This window comes from Pungitius pungitius, chromosome 10 (assembly GCF_949316345.1).
Source record: "Pungitius pungitius chromosome 10, fPunPun2.1, whole genome shotgun sequence".
NCBI lineage: Eukaryota > Metazoa > Chordata > Actinopteri > Perciformes > Gasterosteidae > Pungitius > Pungitius pungitius.
This window is the reverse complement of record NC_084909.1, coordinates 4,446,315-4,465,123: the sequence shown is the minus strand read 5'-3', so window position 1 is coordinate 4,465,123 and position 18,809 is coordinate 4,446,315. Positions and strand designations below refer to the sequence as shown.

The following is an 18,809-nucleotide window of genomic DNA, read 5'->3' as shown; positions in this document are numbered from 1 at the left end:
GAATCATTAAAAGACATTGAAAATTAAAAGTACATATTCACATTCAGAGGTAGCTAAAAGCAGTTATACTAAGAGAAAGCAATAAAAAATAAATAGGTCTTTAATTTGTTTTTAAAAACTTCTAAAGGCTGTGGCGCCCTCAGGTGGTCGGGGAGGGCATTCCACAGTCGAGGCGCAGTCACCTGGAAGGCCCTGTCTCCCATGGTGCAGAGTTTAGACATGGGTACCTGGAGTTTATGGCTGTCGGAGGAACGGAGATGACGGGTTGGGTTATGTGTAGTGAGTAGTTCTTTAAGGTACAATGGTGCGCTGCCGTGAACACATTGATAGGTCAGGAGACAGATCTTGTAGTCAATCCTGAACCTGACAGGAAGCCAGTGAAGTCTATGGAGGATGGGTGTGATGTGCTCAGATTTTCGCACATCACACCCATCCTCCATAGACTTTATTGGAGACAAAAGTCTCCAATAAATTCGACGCTGGTCGCTTTTGACAAAAATCGCCACGGGGATTTGGAAAGTCAATCTACCAAGCAACGAAGGAGTCTGCACATGCACATATCTTAAGTCAGAATTTCGACTTTCTTAAGTCATAATATCGTAAATATCTTTATGAGGCATCATTTCGCTTTTCATGAATCATCATTTCGACTTTCTTACCCTTGTTTTTTCGTGGCGGTAATGGGCTTCCATAGATGTAGTGTCGCTGTAGGTGTAGCTGGTTGGATTCTGCTTATTTAACGAAAACTACTTTCTTGTTACTTGTTCTTCTGAGTTTGTATCTCTACGGTAGAAATGCACTTATTGTAAGTTGCTTTGGTTAAAAACATCAACTAAAATAATTTTGAAAAAAAAAATGCCCTGCTGGGGAAAATTCGCTTCGCTTTTGGTGTGAACGCAGCATAGTTGTAATTAATTTGCCTTCATTTGCATATTTCCGTAGCTTGTCTCTGTAAATACAGTTATCAATATCATTTCCGCTATCCACCAAATAAACACTATTTCTACACTGTACTCGTTGAGCAAATTACACAAACGTCGGATACCAACTAACTTACAGGTGCAGTCTCAGCTGTGCCTGTGGTGAGTGACACTTTCATAGCGTCTTCACGCTGTGGCAGCAGGACGGCGGTGATGACGAGCGGAGCATCTGAACGCTGATTGGCTTTCGCAAGACAGCGTCGGCCGAATTTTTCGCTAAAAGTTTAAAAAAGCGATTTATTCGCTTAGCTCCTTTCGCCTTTTCACGTCCTCCCCGCCGCCCGTTGAACATTCGCTGTATGCTGGTTATTTGGCCCATAGATATACATAATGGTAGTGATATCATCGCTAGTGATACATCACTTCCAACACAATGTTATGGGTGAGCGAGCTGACTGTGGCAAGATGGCCGCCATGTGCGGACGTTCGACTCCGTTGACTCGATTCCGGTCACGTGAGGTAGCCATCTCCGGGTGAAAGGTCATGTTTCCTGGTTTGAAAATGCTAACAACAACAAAAACGTGTAGCCGGATGACCGAACGCGGTTGTGGTTTTAAAAGGGTTTTATGAAATGTTTTGGACCGTTTTGTATGTGGTGCTTGTGTAGCAGCTCCGCCAGGTGACGTCACGGACTTTTTACAGTTTGTCTCCCTTCTGTTAGCATGCTAACAGGCTAGCAACCGAGTGGCGTTAACAGCACCGTTAGTTCCACTAGATCCTGTTAGTTTCCTCCCGGAGAGTCTCGTCTTTGTGTCCGTTAGCTCAGCCGTTACAACCGATTCCGCCTGCTGTCTGTTGGTGGTGTTAAGCTCTCTCTGCTGTTAATCAAGCCGATTAAAGACTAACATAACCTTGGGAATTGCTATACCTTATACTGCTAATATGGGCACTGAGCTATACTATAACACTGTTTGAGAAAAGGTATAAATACTAATAGGACAGCTCTTTACACCCATCGCGGTACTAATTCTTCTGCTACACAACTTAATATAAATACACACAGATCCTTGCATAAGTATTCTCCTCACATGGACTTTTCCAATTTTGTTCTTTTAAAAACTAGAATTCAAATAGACTGTCATATAGATATATTCATAAGTTACGTGTGGGTATGTTTAGACGGTGTCTCTAGCTCCAGACCTGAGATCAGTTTGTGAACTTTCTTTCTTCTTTATTTACTTGGTCTCCTCCACCTGGTCCACCAGTATTCCTAAGGAGCAGCTTCACCTGTCAGCATGCAGGCAGAGCTCCTGATTGGATGGCAGCGAGAGAAGGCGGAGCTTCAGAGGGAAGTGTGTCGTCTGCAGGAGGAGCTGGCTGAGAGTGGAGCAGAGAAAGAGGAGCTGGAGTCCAGGAGCAGAGCTCTGGAGGACAGGGTGAGGAGGGGAGGGGTGGTAGGAGAAGATGAGGGGAGCGAGAGTCCAGGAGCAGACCTCTGTAGGGTTAGGGTGAGGAGGGGGAGGAGATGGAAGACAAGGTGAGGAGAATGGGAGTCCAGGAGCAGGAAAGGGGAAGGAGAGGGGAGGCGGTCATATGATCTGCTGGTGAATTAACCATTACGTTTCTCTCCCACTTCCCGTTCTCTCTCTCTTTCCAGTTCATCCAGTCATTGTCTCCCTCGCTCGCCCTCTCTCTGCGGGGGGAGAGTGAGCAGAGGGAGTGGAAGAGAAGGGTGAGGGAGGGGAGAGAGAGGGAGGCCAGACAGGCTCTGCTCATCCACCGCCTGCAGAACAAGGTGAGTAGTGTTACCCTAGTACATCAGAGTATTAGTACCTGTTTGTGGTAGTACTGATGGCACTGGTTGTATCTCAGGTCTTTGAGTACAGAGATCGATGTCAGCGATCAGACCTTCACCTGGAGGATGTGAGCAGCCATGTGCTCAGCGCCGAGGTCAGTACTAGTAGTACTAAAAGTACTACTACTACGAATATTTCTTCTCCTCACTGCGCTAATCCAGATGTGTGTTGTGTTTGGGTGTAGCAGAGGATTAGGGATGAACACAGTGACTCCCTGGAGAGCGCCCTCATCCGGCTGGAAGAGGAACAACAGAGGTGTGTATCACACCTGTGTGTGTGTGTGTGTTAGGGTTAGGGTTAGCTAACGGACATGTGTGTTACCTGTGTGTATCTCTTTTCAGGTCTCTGGGATTGGTGGAAACAAACACTATCCTCCAGGAGCAACTCAGCCAATCAGAGCAGGCCAACCAGGCCCTGAGGGAGGAACGCCAGAAGCTGACGTCTGATTGGACCAGAGCGTTAGAGGAGGCGGGGCAGAAAGAGAATGAATGGCGGAGAGAGAGAGAGGTCTGCGATTTGTTTTAACTCTGATTGTTTTGATTTTTCAGGCTGATTCTCTGACCAATGATGTGTTTGTGTGTATTTGCCTCCAGTGTCTAACAGGTCATGTGGGTCAGCACCAGGCTCGGTTACTTTCACTTTGGACATCCGTGGTCGCTCTGAGGAGACACTGTCACACTGTTAAAACCGCCGCCGACAGGTATGGCAGGTTTTGTTCATCTCACAGCGTGACTAGTGTAACTCCTTCTTGTATAGCACAGTCTACACTGATACAACTGAAGCATTTAATGTTTAGGATATATTGATTCACATTCCAATTTTAATGTCTAAACGTTCTTTGAAAGAGCGTCCTTTCATTTTTACGCTATTGCCATTATGAGATCGGTGGCATAAAATGGTCTGAAAATTACAATCATGTCATTTAGCATAATTCATTTTGGTGCAATAATGGCACAACAGTAGTTATAAAGTAGTTATTGGTAGAACCTGGACCAGGTAGCACTTTTGGCTTTCTCTAAAGAAATGTTCTTTCTTGTTGTTGTTCTGGTCCCGCTGGGTTGGATGCACTTGATGCTGAACCTAAATGTCGTCTGTGGACCCACTCTAAAGTTGACTAACCTGTCTCTCTGTCTTCAGGGATCTTTGGCAGCTCAGAGCGGAGTTTTCTCGTCTCTCCTCCTCTCTCCTGTCCAGCTGTGACTCTGTCTCCTCTTCTCTGAGGCTCAAAGCTCCTCTGGTCAAACCCTTCTCCTCTGCCCCCCCAGCTATCGTCCCCCTTACTCCTCACTCACCCCCCACTCTTCAGGACCCCTCATCACCCCTACCTCCTCTCATCGCCTCCTCCAACCTGGGAACCTTCTCCTTAGGAGAAGTGCAGCCCCAAGATGAACAGCAGGAGGAGGAGAATGAGGGACTGGGGGGAGAGAAGAAGAGGTTGGAGGAGGAGAGGGAGGGACTGGATGAGGAGAAGAAGCTGTTGAAGGAGGAGAGGGAGGGACTGGAGGAGGAAAATAAGAGGTTGGAGGAGAAGAAGGAAGGACTGGAGGGAGAGAAGAAGAGATTGAAGGAGGAGAGGGAGGGACAGGAGGAGGAGGAGAAGAGGTTGAAGGAGGAGAGGGAGGGACTGGATGAGGAGAAGAAGAGGTTGAAGGAGGAGAGGGAGGGACTGGAGGAGGAGGAGAAGAGGTTGAAGGAGGAGAGGGAGGGACTGGAGGAGGAGAAGAAGATGTTGAAGGAGGAGAGGGAGGGACTGGAGGAGGAGAATAAGAGGTTGACGGAGGAGAGGGAGGGACTGGAGGAGGAGAAGAAGAGGTTGAAGGAGGAGAGGGAGGGACTAGACGAAGAAAATAAGAGGTTGGAGGAGAAAAAGGAGGGACTGGCGGGAGAGAAGAAGAGGTTGAAGGAGGAGAGGGAGGGACTGGAGGAGGAGGAGAAGAATATGTTGGAGGAGAGGGAGGGACTGGAGGAGGAGAAGAAGAGGTTGGAGGAGGAGAGGGAGGGACTGGAGGAGGAGAAGAAGCAAGAGGTGACCAAGTTGCAGCTCCTTCATGAGACCAAAGTTGCGGAGTGGACAGAACGGTAGATCTTCATTCTTCTTCTGTCTTTTGGTCACTTCCTGGTTCATTTCTTTTTCTGTTCACATTAGTTTTCTTTATTGTTTTTATTTGGATTCTTTTCTACTTCATACTTTTGCTGCTGACCATCAACTTTATTCTAGATGAATGAACTGCTCTCTGTCTGTCTCCCAGCATTGAGGAGCTGTATTGCTCTCTGCAGGCTGAGGACCATCAGAAGGAGGAGCAGAGACAAGGAGACGCAGAGTGTTGTCTTGAATCGGTCAAACTGGTGAGTTAGATCTACCTTCAGAGGTCCGTGTGTGTCCTCAGACGTCTTCAGCCTGGGTCCTGGGTCTGTCCACTATGTTGTCAGTTCCATTTAAAAGTGAACTCCTCCCCACTGCTGGCTTACCTGCCTACGTCCTGAATAAATGATGTCCTCCACGATGAGATGGAACTGACCATTTGAGACACAGCTACTGTGTGTGTGTGTGTGTGTGTGTGTGTGTGTGTGTTCTAAGGGGGCGGAGCTACCTCTACAGCAGCTCGGAGGGGAGAAAACAGATGTTCAGCTCCGACTGAAACAGCTGGAAGACAAACACCAGTTGATGATCCAACGCACACAGCTGGAGCTCACGCATACTCTGGCCCTTCTTAGCAGGTACACACACATACACACACACACACACACACACACACTTCCCAAATTGAATGTAAATTACCACCTCCAGTGTGTGTGTGTGTGTGTGTGTGTGTGTGTGTGTGTGTGTGTGTGTGTGTGTGTGTGTGTGTGTGTGTGTGTGTGTGTGTGTGTGTGTGTGTGTGTGTGTGTGTGTGTGTGTCACAGGGAGCGTGGGACGTCGTCCTCGCTGCGTCTCCGGTTGGAGGGGATGGAGAGAGAAACACTCAGACGGTATTAATATATATAATATACATATATATTATTATATATCTAATGTAAATCAATTTCTATTGAAGGTTTTATTTATTATGATCAAATATATGAGGAGGTGAAGCATGAAATATGCAAAAAAAGGAAATACAGCAGCTGTAATTAAACAGAAAAAGCCTGCAGACAATCACAGACCAACTGAATGCAGAAGGATTTAAAAATATCCAAGTTGTACACTCAATATACACAAATGTACTGGTTTTAATGTTCAGTCTCTAAGTAGCAACATGTAAAGCACTATAAAATGTATTATTATTTAGCCTATACTTTGCCTTAAAAGTGAGCAGAGGGAATTGGTGTTCCTCTGTACATTTACCCTAAAGACTAGGCCTCATTTCCCTTATTCATAATGCACGAATGTTTTACAATATGCACAAATCTCTATAATCTGTGTCTAATTCTAAATATCTTTACAATTGAATGGCTCGCACAGAACAAAATACTGGAGATCTTGGTAACAAGTCAAGATAAAATATAAAACCATTTTGCAGGCTGGTAAGTTTGCAAATGTAGAACACATGAGACTCCAGGATTAATCTTAGCCTGGCTGTTAGCTGCAAAGAATAAATCACCCTGGATACTTTTGTGCAACCAAGTCAAAGCTAAATTCATCCAGGATAACGGGGATATCCCGGCTTAATCCCTTATCCTGGTTGCAATACCACCCTGGTTGTGTTTCAGAGTGGAGGCTGCCGACGTGGGGAAGGTCCAGCTGACGGAGGTCCTCACCCTGAAGGTAATCACTATGTTATAATACAGCTCAAAGTTGTAGTATTATTTATATTAGAAATATAAAATATTTATATAAATATATAAATATTTATATTATATATACTCTCATTATATTAATATGATATTGGTGGGATTGGGCAAAGTCTGTAGTTGTGTCTGTGCTCTGCAGGGGGCGCTGGAGAGGCAGCAGCTGGACCGACAGAGAGCAGAAGAAGAAGCTGCCGACATCAGAGACGCTTTGCAGAAGGTACCAGGCTCTGATGATGTCATCAACTTCCCTGTCACATGTCTGTATACCATTTCACACCAATGCATGCTGGGGACATTTGTGTTCCACTCTGATCAAAAACACATACTCAGCAATGATGTCACCGGGCATGACACAGTGCATGATGGGAAATGCACAATTCGCATTGAGATCAGGATTTGTGAAAAATTCCAATTTCCCGCGTATTCTGAATATTTTCTTTTACACAAATCTACCCAGATTGCATTACTTCTGAGTCCAGCTCATTCTGTGTCATTGTGTCATCATGCCCCCCCAGTCCAGAGACGATGTGTTGAGGCTCTCCTCCTCTGAGTGTGTCTTGAGGAGGGAGGTGGAGGATGCTTGTGATGCTGTGAACAAGATGGCCGCCCTGAACTCCTGTCTGGCTCTAGACAAGAAGGAGCTGAGCCAGCAGCTACTGAAGGTAACGCTGCGGCCTCCACCTGCCTGATGCTGCCTCCACCTGCCTGATGCTGCCTCCACCTGCCTGATGCTGCCTCCACCTGTCTGATCTGTGTGTATGTGTGTGTGCAGCTGGAGTGTGAGCTGCAGGGGGCGAGGTCAGAGGTCACCTCTCTGCAGAGAGAGGTCGACACCATCAACCTGGACTGCAGCCGACTCAGGTGAGTCTGGTTCCCATGACGACAGATGAATCTGAATCTTTAATCCTCAATGTCAGCATTGATTGTCGTCATCAATCACTAACATTGATCATAATGTAAACAATTATGTGTTCAGGGCTCAGAGAGAGGAGGAGGCTGACGTCATTCGTCGACTCAGAGGAGCAGAGAGAGAGATGGAGAGGACTCTGCAGGAGAAGGAGAGACAGTTGCTCCTGCTGATGGAGGAAAGAGGGAGTGAGGGAGGTCAGCTGGAAGAGGTAAAGAGGAGGAGGTGACAGCGTTTCACCTGGTCCATGCATCATTGTTGATGTGTGTGTGTGTGCTCTTTAGCTGTCCTCCCAGCATGCCTCTGTGTGCTCGGAGCTAAAGGAGGCGCAGCAGCAGCTGAGGCAGTCAGAGGAGCAGGTCAGAAGGAGAGAGCGGCAGCAGAAGGAGCAACAGAGGGAGAGCAGGTGGCTGCAGGAGGAGCAGGGGCATCTGCAGGGGCAGAGGGAGCAGCTGGAGGAGGAGGTGCAGGAGCTCAGGTACAGCGCCTGTGTGTTTTATATATATATATATATATAGTACTTTGTGTGTACTTGTACCAGCGTCTCTCTGGCCCTGCAGGAGGCTCTCGCTGTCTCTCCAGGAGCAGCTGGCTCAGCAGCAGAAGGAGCTGTCACAGTCGGAGGTGGAGCGCTGTCAGCTGGTCACACACGTCGTCACGGTGCAGCAGGTCAAAGAGGCCTTAAGAGGTCAGTGAGCCACCTCCATCATTCAGTAGTAGCAGTCTTCACATAAAAGTACTATCCCTGGTATTTGTACTAATGGCCTAGAGGCCTTTCTGTGTGGAGTCTGCGTTCCCCCCGTGTTCCTCCCACACTCCAAAGACCTGCTCTGGGGATTAGGTTGATTGGGAACTCTAAATTGCCCTTATGTGTGTGAATGTGAGCGTGAATGGTTGTTTGTCTCTGTGTTGCCTTGCGATTGGCTGGCGACCGATTGACTCCACCCCCTCCAGCGACCCTGTGTGTAGGATCAGCAGTTTGAAGATGGATGGATGGATGGATGGATTAACAGTAATTTTCCATTTTTTCTTTAACTCTGAAGGAGAAATTGAGTGTCTACGAGGAGAGCTGGAAAGAACCACAGCCGGGAGAGAAGAACAGAAGAGGAGGGGGGAGGAGGAGAAGGAGGCTCTAAGGGAAGAGACTGAGAGGCTGTCGAGGGAGGTGGAAGACTTGAGGAGGAGAAGGAGGGAAGATGAAGAGGAACTGGAGGTCTGGCAGAGAGAAAGGGAGGCTCTGAACGAGGCGCTTGGGACGAAGGACGGGGAGGTGGAGGCGCTGAGGAGGCGCATAGAGGGGCTGATGGAGGAGGAGCAGGACAGACAAAAGGAGGTAGAGAGGCTGAGGGAGGAGGTGACAAAGAGGGAGGTGCGTATAGGCCACATGATGGAGATGATTCAGCAGGAGGAGGCAAGATTGGAGGTGGAGGAGAAGGAGAAGAGGACAGAGGTCCGGCTGAGGGAAGAGGAGGTGAGAAGAGAGGAGGAGATTGAGGCACTGTGTGACCGGATGGAGAGATTCGAACGCGAGAAGGAGATGAGGGAGGAGGAGATTGGGCGATTGAGGAAGGAAGCAGAGGAGGCAAAAAGATGGAGGAGGAGAATGGAGGAGGAGGTTAACATACTAAGAAAAAAAAACTCTGAGCTAGAGGAGGAGAAGAGAGAGAAGGAGATACTGCAAGACAAAGAGGAGTATGATAGAAGGAGAAGGGAAGAGGAGGTAGACCAACTCAGAGGGGAGGTGATTAGAGCAGAGGGGGAGGTGGTGAGGCTGATGGAGAAGGTGGCGGAAGTGGAGCTACTGAGGGTGAGGCTGAATGTGGCCAAGGAGGAATGTGAGGAGATGAAAGAGGAGGTAGAGCGGTTGGAGCGCAGCCTGGAGCGACAGATAAGCGCTGTGAGGGAGAGGGAGGAGGAGGTGGAGGAGCTGAAGGAGCAGATGAGGTTAGCAAAAGAGCAGAAGGAGGAGGGAGAAAGAGAGTGTCAGGAGGCAAACTTCGAACTGAAGAAGAGAGCAGGGAGGGAGGAGCAGTTGGAGGCGCTGCTGAAAGAAGCCCGGCTCCTCCTACAGACAGAGAGGAGTGAGGGACGAGAAAAGGATGTCACGCTCTCCTCTCAGGCCAGAGAGCTGCAGGCAGCACAGGCTGAAAAGGAGGGAGAGAGGAGGAGAGCCAGAGAAAGGGAGGAGGACTGCGATAGGCTAGAGGAGGAGGTGAAGGAGTGGAGGGAGCAGGCTGAGCGGAGGATGAGGGAGATGACAAAGTTGAACCAAATCCTGAAGAAGCGAGAGGAGGAGGCGCAGTACCTAAAAACTATGCTGGAGGAGAAGGAGGAAGAGGATGGGAGAGAAAGGGATGCACTGAGAAGAATTGAGCTGGACAGGAGGAGACGACTGGATAATACGCTGATGGACATGGAGGAGGAGCAGAGAACACTTAAAGAGAAAGTGAGAGGGGTGGAGGAGGAGCGGGAGAAAGAGATGGAAGCACTGAGGAGAGCAAGGGAGCAAAGGAGGACGCTGGATGAAAGGTTAGAGGATATGGAGAGGGAGGTGCAGGAGAAAAGAGTACATCTGAGTAAGACGGAGGAGGAAAAGAGTAAGCTTGAGGAGGAGCTGAAGGAGGAAAAAGAGGAGAAAAGGAAACTGGCAGAAGCTAATAGAAGGCAGCACCTTCTGTTAGAGGAAGGTGGGAGGTCCAGAACGAGAGAGTTGGAGGAGGAGAAGGCGAGACTATCAGTGGAACTTTGGCAGAGTAGGAGGGAGGTGAAGGTTCTCAGGGAGGAGGTGCAGAAGGTGCAGGAGGAGAAGGATTACTTCCAAAAGACAATAATGGCAACAGAGAAGGATATGAACGCTCTCAGAGAGGAGGTGCAAAAGGAGCACACAGAAAAGGAGCATGCCCAAGAGACGTTATTCACAAAAGAGAAGGAGGTGAATGCTCTCAGAGAGGAGGTGCAGAAGGTGCAGGAGGAGAAGGATCAAGTCCAAAAGACGTTAATGGCAACAGAGAAGAATATGAATGCTCTCAGAGAGGAGGTGCAAAGGGAGCACACAGAAAAGGAGCATGTCCAAGAGACGTTAATGAAAAAAGAGAAGGAGGTGAATGCTCTCAGAGAGGATGTACAGAAGGAGCAGAAGGAAAAGGAGCATGTCCAAGAGACGTTAATGACAAAAGAGAAGGAGGTGAATGCTCTCAGAGAGGAGGTACAAAAGGAGCTGAAGGAGAAGGAGCATTTCCATGAGACATTAATGACAAAAGATAAGGAGGTGAATGCTCTCAGAGAGGAGGTACAAAAGGAGCTTAAGGAGAAGGATCAAGTCCAAAAAACGTTAATGGCAACAGAGAAGGATATGAATGCTCTCAGAGAGGAGGTGCAAAAGGAGCACACAGAAAAGGAGCATGCCCAAGAGACGTTATTTACAAAAGAGAGGGAGGTGAATGCTCTCAGAGAGCAGGTACAGAAGGAGAAGGAAGATGTCCGAGCTACCTTAATGACAAAAGAGAAGGAGGTGAATGCTCTCAGAGAAGAGGTACAAAAGGAGCATAAGGAGAAGGAGCATTTCCAAGAGACGTTAAAGACAAAAGAGAAGGAGGTGAATGCTCTCAGAGAAGATGTACAGAAGGAGCAGAAGGAGGAGCATTTCCAAAAGATGTTAATGACAAAAGAGAAGGAGGTGAATGCTCTCAGAGAGGAGGTGCAGAAGGTGCAGGAGGAGAAGGATCAAGTCCAAAAGACGTTAATGGCAACAGAGAAGGATATGAATGCTCTCAGAGAGGAGGTGCAAAAGGAGCACACAGAAAAGGAGCATGCCCAAGAGATGTTATTTACAAAAGAGAGGGAGGTGAATGCTCACAGAGAGCAGGTACAGAAGGAGCAGAAGGAGAAGGAAGATGTCCGAGCTACCTTAATGACAAAAGAGAAGGAGGTGAATGCTCTCAGAGAGGAGGTACAAAAGGAGCATACGGAGAAGGAGCATTTCCAAGAGACGTTAATGACAAAAGAGAAGCAGGTGAATGCTCTCAGAGAGGAGGTACAGAAGGAGCAGAAGGAGAAGGAGGATGTCCAAGAGACGTTGATGACAAGCGAGAAGGAGGTGAATGCTCTCAGAGAGGAGGTACAGAAGGAGAAGGAGCATTTTCAAGAGACGTTAATGACAAAAGAGAAGGAGGTGAATGCTCTCAGAGAGGAGGTACAGAAGGAGAAGGAGGATGTCCAAGAGACGTTGATGACAAAAGAGAAGGAGGTGAATGCTCTCAGAGAGAAGGTACAGAAGGAGCAGAAGGAGAAGGAGCATTTTCAAGAGACGTTAATGACAAAAGAGAAGGAGGTGAATGCTCTCAGAGAGGAGGTACAGAAGGAGCAGAAGGAGAAGGAGCATTTTCAAGAGACGTTAATGACAAAAGAGAAGGAGGTGAATGCTCTCAGAGAGGAGGTACAGAAGGAGCAGAAGGAGAAGGAGCATGTCCAAGAGACGTTAATGACAAAAGAGAAGGAGGTGAATGCTCTCAGAGAGGAGGTGCAAAAATATATACATGTGTGTGTGTGTGTGTGTATGTGTGTATATATATTAATATGTGTGTGTGTGTGTGTGTGTGTGTGTGTGTGTATATATATATTTATGTGTATATATATATGTGTGTATATAAAAGTACTAATATACTCCAGGATGTTTCAACATCGTTGTGAGCCACTCTGCTAATTCCCGTTTCTAGTTGCTATGCTAAGCTAACGTAGGAGCCTTTTGCTCTGTAGTGAAAAAAAGGAAATTAAAAATACGATGGTCACGCTTTGCTCTAAACATGCATCATTCAGGAGAGCCACACAGAGGAGGAGCGTCTGAGGAGAATCCTGAAGGAGGAGGTAGAGAGGTCCAGAGAGGAGGCGGAGAAGGAGAGAGGAGAGGTGGAGGAGCTGAGAGCCAGAGCCAATGCCCTGGAGAGGAGGAGAAGGGAGATGATGGACGAGCTGGAGGAGGCCCAACAGGCAAAGGAGAAGGCAGAGGAGCACATGCGAGATGCCGAGGAGAGGTTGAGGAACAGAGTGGAAGGGGTGGAGGATGAGGAGAAGGAGGTGAAGCTGAAAGCTCTGTCAAGAGAAGTCCAGAGGCTGAGGAAGAGAGAGCAGGAGATTGAGAAGGAGTGGCGGTCAAGGGTGGAGGAGGCAAGGAAGGAAGGGCAGGAGAGCCATTTCAGAGTCACGATGAAGGAGCAGAATGAACGGAGGAAGAGAGGCCGAGAGACAAACAACAAGGAGAAAGGAGGTGGAGAAGGAGGAGGAGAAGTAAGGTTTCTTCTGGAAAATTCAATAGAAGAAGGGGACATGACATTTACATGTTTATTGTTTCTGGAGGAGGAGGACCAGCAGCAGGATGAGGAGGAGGAGGAGGAGGAGCAGCAGATTAGGAAGCTGCTGAAACAAAGAGAAGCTGAGGTAAAGCATTAAACACGTCATTTAAGGACTTTTAATGTAGTAATGATTCCTCACAGCAAGGAAAACTGCACTAATACATCAGTGTATAAAATACTGTTAGAGTGATATTGATGTTGTTGTGGTGAAGGTGTACGCTCTGACTCAGAGGACAGAGGAGCTGGAGAAAGACAGAGATCGTGTCCGATTGGCTCTGGAGCAAACACAGGTGGCTATGATTGGCTACAGGGAGAGAGCCAACCTACAGGAGCAGACCCTGGGGGCGGGGTCTAGCCCAGATCAGGTGAGTCCCTGTCTGATTGGCCGGTCGGCACACGATCAGTGGGAACAGACAAGTGACGGAGGTTTGTCTCACTAGGCGGCCGGAGATAGACTGGTGGTGCTGCAACATCTGGTGGCTCAACTGGAGCTCGATCAGAAACGGGTCCACTACAAGACCTGTCACCTTGAACATCAGAGAGACCGGTTGAAGAGAGACAGACGGGCACTCAGGGACGCGCTGAGACAGGTAGAGACACACTGAGAAATGTATAGACAGGCTGGGAGACACACCGCACAGGTACACATACAGTGTGAAATGTGTGTTGTTTGTGTGTAGGTGGAGGCGGAGCGTTCAAGCTTCAGACAGCAGCTAACTGACAGCACCAGATCTCAGGTGAGACACACACACATATATAATATATATATATATATCAATTTTGTGTGTACATGTGTAAAGCTGTGGTGTTTGTTCAGGAGTCTACAGACACCACAGAAGAAGAACACCTGAGGGAAAGAGTCAGGGAGCTGGAGGAGCAGGTGAGAGCTCCAAAGAGGAGCGTGCCACATGGTTTGGTTTGTCAGGTAGATGCTGATGATGTCACTGTGTCTCCGTCGTTCAGGTCAGCCGGCTACGTCTCTTATTGGCTGCCGACCAGCAGCAGAGGGCAGAGTTCATCCAGCAGTCCTCCAGGAACAGCCAATGGCTGCTCTCTCTGAGACACAACCTCAGGGATTCACTGGACGCCGTCACGCGTTGTCCAATCCCATCCGTCCTGGTGACTGAGACGCAGCGATTGGACCGCAGCCTCAGAGAGGAGGAGCTTAGGTTGTCCCTTAGCCAATCGTAATGCCTGAATACTAAAAACACTTCTGAGAACCAAATGAGCAGAATTGTGAGACCTGAGATACATGGAATATATACATAGACGTTTTACTGTATTTTTATACAGAGTACAAAGTTATCTTTACTCTGCTTTTATACTTCTTTACTTGTTTTATGAGCCAGTTTATAGGTCAATGAGTTTGTTATTGTTTTGTATTTCTGTTTTGACTATGTTTCCTATGATCCTCTAGCTTGGCTCATGTGAGGGTCATAGGTCAACTGTGTTTTTGTGAAGCTCAATAAACACCAAGGCTTTGATAAGAGGTTGTAATTTTCAATGTTGTGATGCTCTGGGCAGCCTCCAAAGAGCGATACAGCATCAGCTGGACAAACCCTTTCTACTCCAATACAGGCTTATAATGTGAGAGTGAATGATTGTTTATCTCTCCATCAGCGCCCAAATGTTTGTCTTTTATTGATATTTTATTGTTTTGTTGTGAAACTGTTGAAGATAACATTACATTTTGAACATAGTGAATGTAGCTATTTAACTACGTTACGCCTGGAACATAGCTAGGCCAGCTAGCTAGCTAATTAAGGTTAAACTTAGCTAGCTATTGATTTAACGTTACAATTAGAACATAGATAAATTAGCCAGCTTTACACTTGCATCTTAAGTTAGCTAAGCTAGTTACCAAGCTAACAGCAGTGGCATACTAACTAAAGAGATATATACATATATAGAGTACCTTCATAGGACCCCACTGTTAAACATCCTTACTTACTTACTTAAAGAGTACTGGTTCAGTACATTCATTTCCTTCAACACGACACTATATTTAGAGAAGGTGTTGTCTCCTCATGACTAACCGGGTCACTTCTTTTCCGGATCGGGTTTCGCCTAATTCTGGTTCTCCAGTGACACCGCTGAGCTAATGTTAGCTCCCGCTATGGTTCCACAGAGTGAGCAGCTTCTCCAGATAACCCACAAGTCCACTGTGATAAGTGCGAGAGGAGTCACTCTGGGGACCTATTCGTGTTCTGTAGGAGACCAAAGGAACTTCCCAGCAAGCAGGCCCGGGTTCCCTGTAGGAACCAGACTTAACACAAGACCGGTTCAGAAGCTTTAACACTGTGTGGGAGAAAAAGAATATAGTCTAGAATAAAAAGGAAGAGAAGAAGAAGAAAGAGCTACTAACAGGGTTTGTTCATGACAACCGGAGAGACTGAGGGATCGCGTGGAGGACAGAAGGAGACGTGTGAAGGACAGAAGGAGACATGTGGAGGACAGAGGAGAAAGGAAGGAAGGATGACTGTAAAAGAGAACGTGGAGCTTCCTGTCACTACTCTGAGTACTATTGCCATCCAGGCCGGCCAGTCTCTGCTTGTGGTCTCAGTCCTGAAGGTTTGTGTGGGTGAAGGTTTGCTAGATGACAGTGAAAATAGGAGACTTTAAAGCCTCCATTATGAATACAACATATCACTGATATTAATCTAAATTAATCCAAACCCACTTATTGTCTTTAAGAACTTTGGTTTGTGGTGGGTCATCAGGTATCAGCAGATCAGAAATTTACTTTGGCCCTAAACCATTCAGTGCTTTATAAACTAGCAGCAGGACTTTGAAGTCAATTTGTGTGACAGGAAGCCAGTGTAAAGACCTGAGAACTGGAGTCATGTGATCCTTTCCTGGTCCTATGGGGACTGGAGCTGCAGGGTTCTGGATCAGCTGGAGTTTTCTGATTGACTCTTTACAGAGACATGTAAACACACTGTTACAGTAGAGTCTACTGAAGATAAACGCATGGACAAGCTTTTACAAATATCATTGAGACATCAGTCCTCTAATCCATGATATTTTCTTTAGGTGAGAGTAGACCCATAATTGGGTCAATCAAATGTGTTTTTTAGTTCTAGGCTTGGTTGCTGTGGAGGTTTTGCACCGAGAGAGTTCCAGGGAGGACCAGCATGTGAAGATTGACTAACTGCTACATAGCTCTCCTGGTTCTTGGTAGGGCTTGTGGTGCTAGTTAGCTGTGTCTTAGCTTGCGTTTGTCCAGTGTTGTGAGTCCATGGTAAAGTGGTATTGTTCCCACACAGTCCATTTACATCCACTTTCACTTCTAGCCAGTGGATTTTTATTTCCAGGATCAAAATCTTCTGCAGAAGTTTGTAGTAGTTGTCGGTGGAGAATTGAGGCATCCCACTGCTACTTAGCTTTAGCTTAGCTGAAGCTCCTAGTTAGCCTTGGCCCAGTAAAAAAACACTTTTAAATGTTGTGGAACATCAGCTAACTCAGCAATAAAATTAATTGGCTGTAGGTAATCAATTGACAATGCGATAAATTGACATATCTTCCTGAGCCGTGCCGAGCTGACACAACCTTCCTCCTTCACGACCTTCCATACTTAGCAAAAAAAAAAGAGGAGATGTTGAGATGGAAGTAGCCTAGCAGCTAGCTTAGCCTAGCAGTGCGTAAAGTGGTCTGTTTGCCCCTCACCCCCCATCTGTTTGACACATGGAGGATTTCCTCTGCACAGTTCTCTGCTGTATGTCACGACTGTTTTACTTCCGAAGCAGAGCTCTCTCCATCTTCAGCTACCACCTCGGTCTCTCCTGTCTCACTGACTGCAGCTGGCGGCTGTTGCGTTTCCGAGGTCAACTTTGTTACTTCCTGCACACCAGGAGTAAACAAAGTCGCGTTGACTGCGTTAAAATATTTTATTGCATTAACTTTGGCCACATTAATTGCAAAGATTACCGCGTTAATTTTGACAGCCCCAATAGGTTTTACATTTATTCTCCATACTTCTTTCTCTTTGTCGTACTTCAGTGATGAAGTTGTTATCAGTCTGGAAATTCTCACAGAAAACATGTTTGGTAGCTTAGAATGATCTGTTAATAACCACATTATATTATTGGTATTGTAATATCAATACCACATCTTGTGTGTGCACATACAGAGTGGGTCCCTAGTCCGCCTCCAGCTGGTCCAGGTTCATCCGAGTCTTTGTGAGATCGGATCAAACCAGATGGAGAACCAGACTCTGATCCAGGAACAACAGCAGCTGATGGAGAAACTCAAGGTCCAAACGCAGCACGCAGCAAAATGGATTCATCAGATCGGACACCTCGGACTCGGGCACATCGTACACATCAGACAGATTGGACGCATCGCACTCATGGGACGCATCATACACATGGGACATATTGGACACATCATACATGGGGACACATGCGACAAATGGGACATATGATATACATTGGGACACCCTGTCCTCTGGACACATGGGACACATGAATAATATAACACCCACGGAACACATCGTACACATGGGACACAAATAACGTACTCATTGTACTAATCGGAAAAATGGGACACAGCAATGCTGTTGAAAGTTCTTTTATAGTCTGCTGATATTCCAGAAACACGAGGAGGAGGTTCTATCAGTGGTGAAGAAGAACCGACAGACAGAGCAGCTGAGAAGGAGGAAGGAATGGATGATGGAGCACAAGAGCGTGAAGAAGAAGCAGGAGGAGGGGAAGGTGCAGCAGGCCATGGAAGCATCTCTGACTGAAGGATGGACGTTGCTTCTCAGCCTGCTGCAGAGACGAGAAGAAGTCCTGATGAAGGCTGCAAACTTCTACTGCCAGTCTGTGGAGGTGAGAAGCTTCTGGAAGTGTGGACTTTATTCACAGCCTTCAAAGATCTCAAGACTACAGGAGGCAGAATGTCTTAGGCCTTATATCCAAGGAAACATTTTAACTCCCAACAAAAGTGCTTAGCCCTACTTTAGCGTGGTTCAGTTTTTATTCATATTTGTTTATATTGTCGTGAGTTCAAGGTCACAAATAACTTTTAGTTTAACATGCTGTTGTTAGAAACATTGTTAATCAGAGACCAGCTTGTGTTATATCACAAAGGACCAAAACTTCTTTTGGTCATGTGACTAATACGATGCGAGAACCCTGACATGGATCCATAGAGTGTGGAAGTCACGTGATCACTTCCTGGTTGGGGAATCAAAAACACCAAATCCTGGAGCTCAGAAGGATCCTCGTTTTGTTTTTGTGACCTGTCATATGATGTCATAGTTCCCCCTGTGAGGAGCAGGAGAGCGTTGGTTGACATTCTCTGGTTTAAGGGGTTTCCCCCCCCCAAACCTCCATCGTCGTGTCTCCATGAAGGACGTTTGATTCAGTCCCTCTTCCCTCAGGCCTTGATGTGAACCCGTAAAGGGCTTAGTGATTCCATTCTAGTCCCCGGATGACCAACCACCACTTTACCTCATTTCCTGTTTCACTTTAAACACATCTGAAAACCTGTTAACATCTCTGTCTCCCTCTCTCTGTCTGCAGTTTGCTGTCAGCATGGACAGACTAGAGGATCCACATTCCAGAATAGACAGACTGACCTACGACTCCCTGAGGAGAGGTAATCTGTGCTAGTGTCATTTATAGTATCGGTAGTATCAGAAGTCATTTGTTCTGGTGATTGGTGCATTGCCATTTTTGGGGGACGGGATGATGTTGGAGGTCGTGAAGCAGGCTGGAACACGACATGATATGGTGGAGGATGTGGAGGGTTGTTGGGGAGCGTAGGTCCCTATTGTGCTGGGAAGGGGATCTGGGGGGTGTGAAGGCTGTGTGTCCTGGTTGGAGATCTGTCTGAGGCCTTTCCAGACTGATGCAGAGCCTCTGCGAGTGCAGTCGTTTGGTGTCTCTGACCGCCTCGCCAAACCTGTGTTTTGACTCTTTATACAAGTCTCTGTCCCCACTTCTAAACGCCTGCTCTTTATCAACTGTAGCATCTGAGTTGAGTGGCGAACCAGGTCATCGTT

General features: G+C 47.1%; 1 protein-coding gene across 2 annotated transcripts; it reads left to right on the top strand.

Moving 5' to 3' along the window:
- The first annotated feature begins 1,449 nt into the window (after positions 1-1,449).
- On the top strand, positions 1,450-17,370 carry si:dkey-230p4.1 (trichohyalin). Of its 2 annotated transcripts, none has more exons than XM_062565056.1 (27): positions 1,450-1,599; positions 2,186-2,356; positions 2,578-2,715; positions 2,793-2,870; positions 2,961-3,031; positions 3,118-3,283; positions 3,370-3,476; positions 3,914-4,855; positions 5,026-5,122; positions 5,355-5,494; positions 5,681-5,746; positions 6,467-6,521; positions 6,687-6,764; positions 7,063-7,209; positions 7,320-7,408; positions 7,524-7,665; positions 7,739-7,932; positions 8,015-8,142; positions 8,498-11,952; positions 12,270-12,737; positions 12,807-12,887; positions 13,015-13,167; positions 13,243-13,392; positions 13,483-13,539; positions 13,620-13,682; positions 13,766-15,373; positions 16,932-17,370. In XM_062565056.1, exons 2-26 carry the CDS (start codon positions 2,216-2,218, stop codon positions 13,991-13,993), a joined length of 7,434 nt encoding a protein of 2,477 aa, XP_062421040.1. In that variant the 5' UTR covers positions 1,450-1,599; positions 2,186-2,215; the 3' UTR covers positions 13,994-15,373; positions 16,932-17,370. The 2 variants fall into 2 exon arrangements, with proteins under 2 accessions (XP_062421040.1, XP_062421039.1); XM_062565055.1 differs by having other exon boundaries at positions 8,498-11,973.
- The last annotated feature ends 1,439 nt before the right edge of the window (positions 17,371-18,809 follow it).

What these genes read in the sequence shown, in the direction of transcription:
- si:dkey-230p4.1 (XM_062565055.1), top strand. Translation starts at nt 2,216, where the DNA reads ATGCAGGCAGAGCTCCTGATTGGATGGCAGCGAGAGAAGGCGGAGCTT. An exon ending in GTTGCGGAGTGGACAGAACG is followed by an intron (nt 4,856 to 5,025) that starts GTAGATCTTCAT and finishes TCTGTCTCCCAG; the next exon opens with CATTGAGGAGCTGTATTGCT. An exon ending in GTCTTGAATCGGTCAAACTG is followed by an intron (nt 5,123 to 5,354) that starts GTGAGTTAGATC and finishes GTGTGTTCTAAG; the next exon opens with GGGGCGGAGCTACCTCTACA.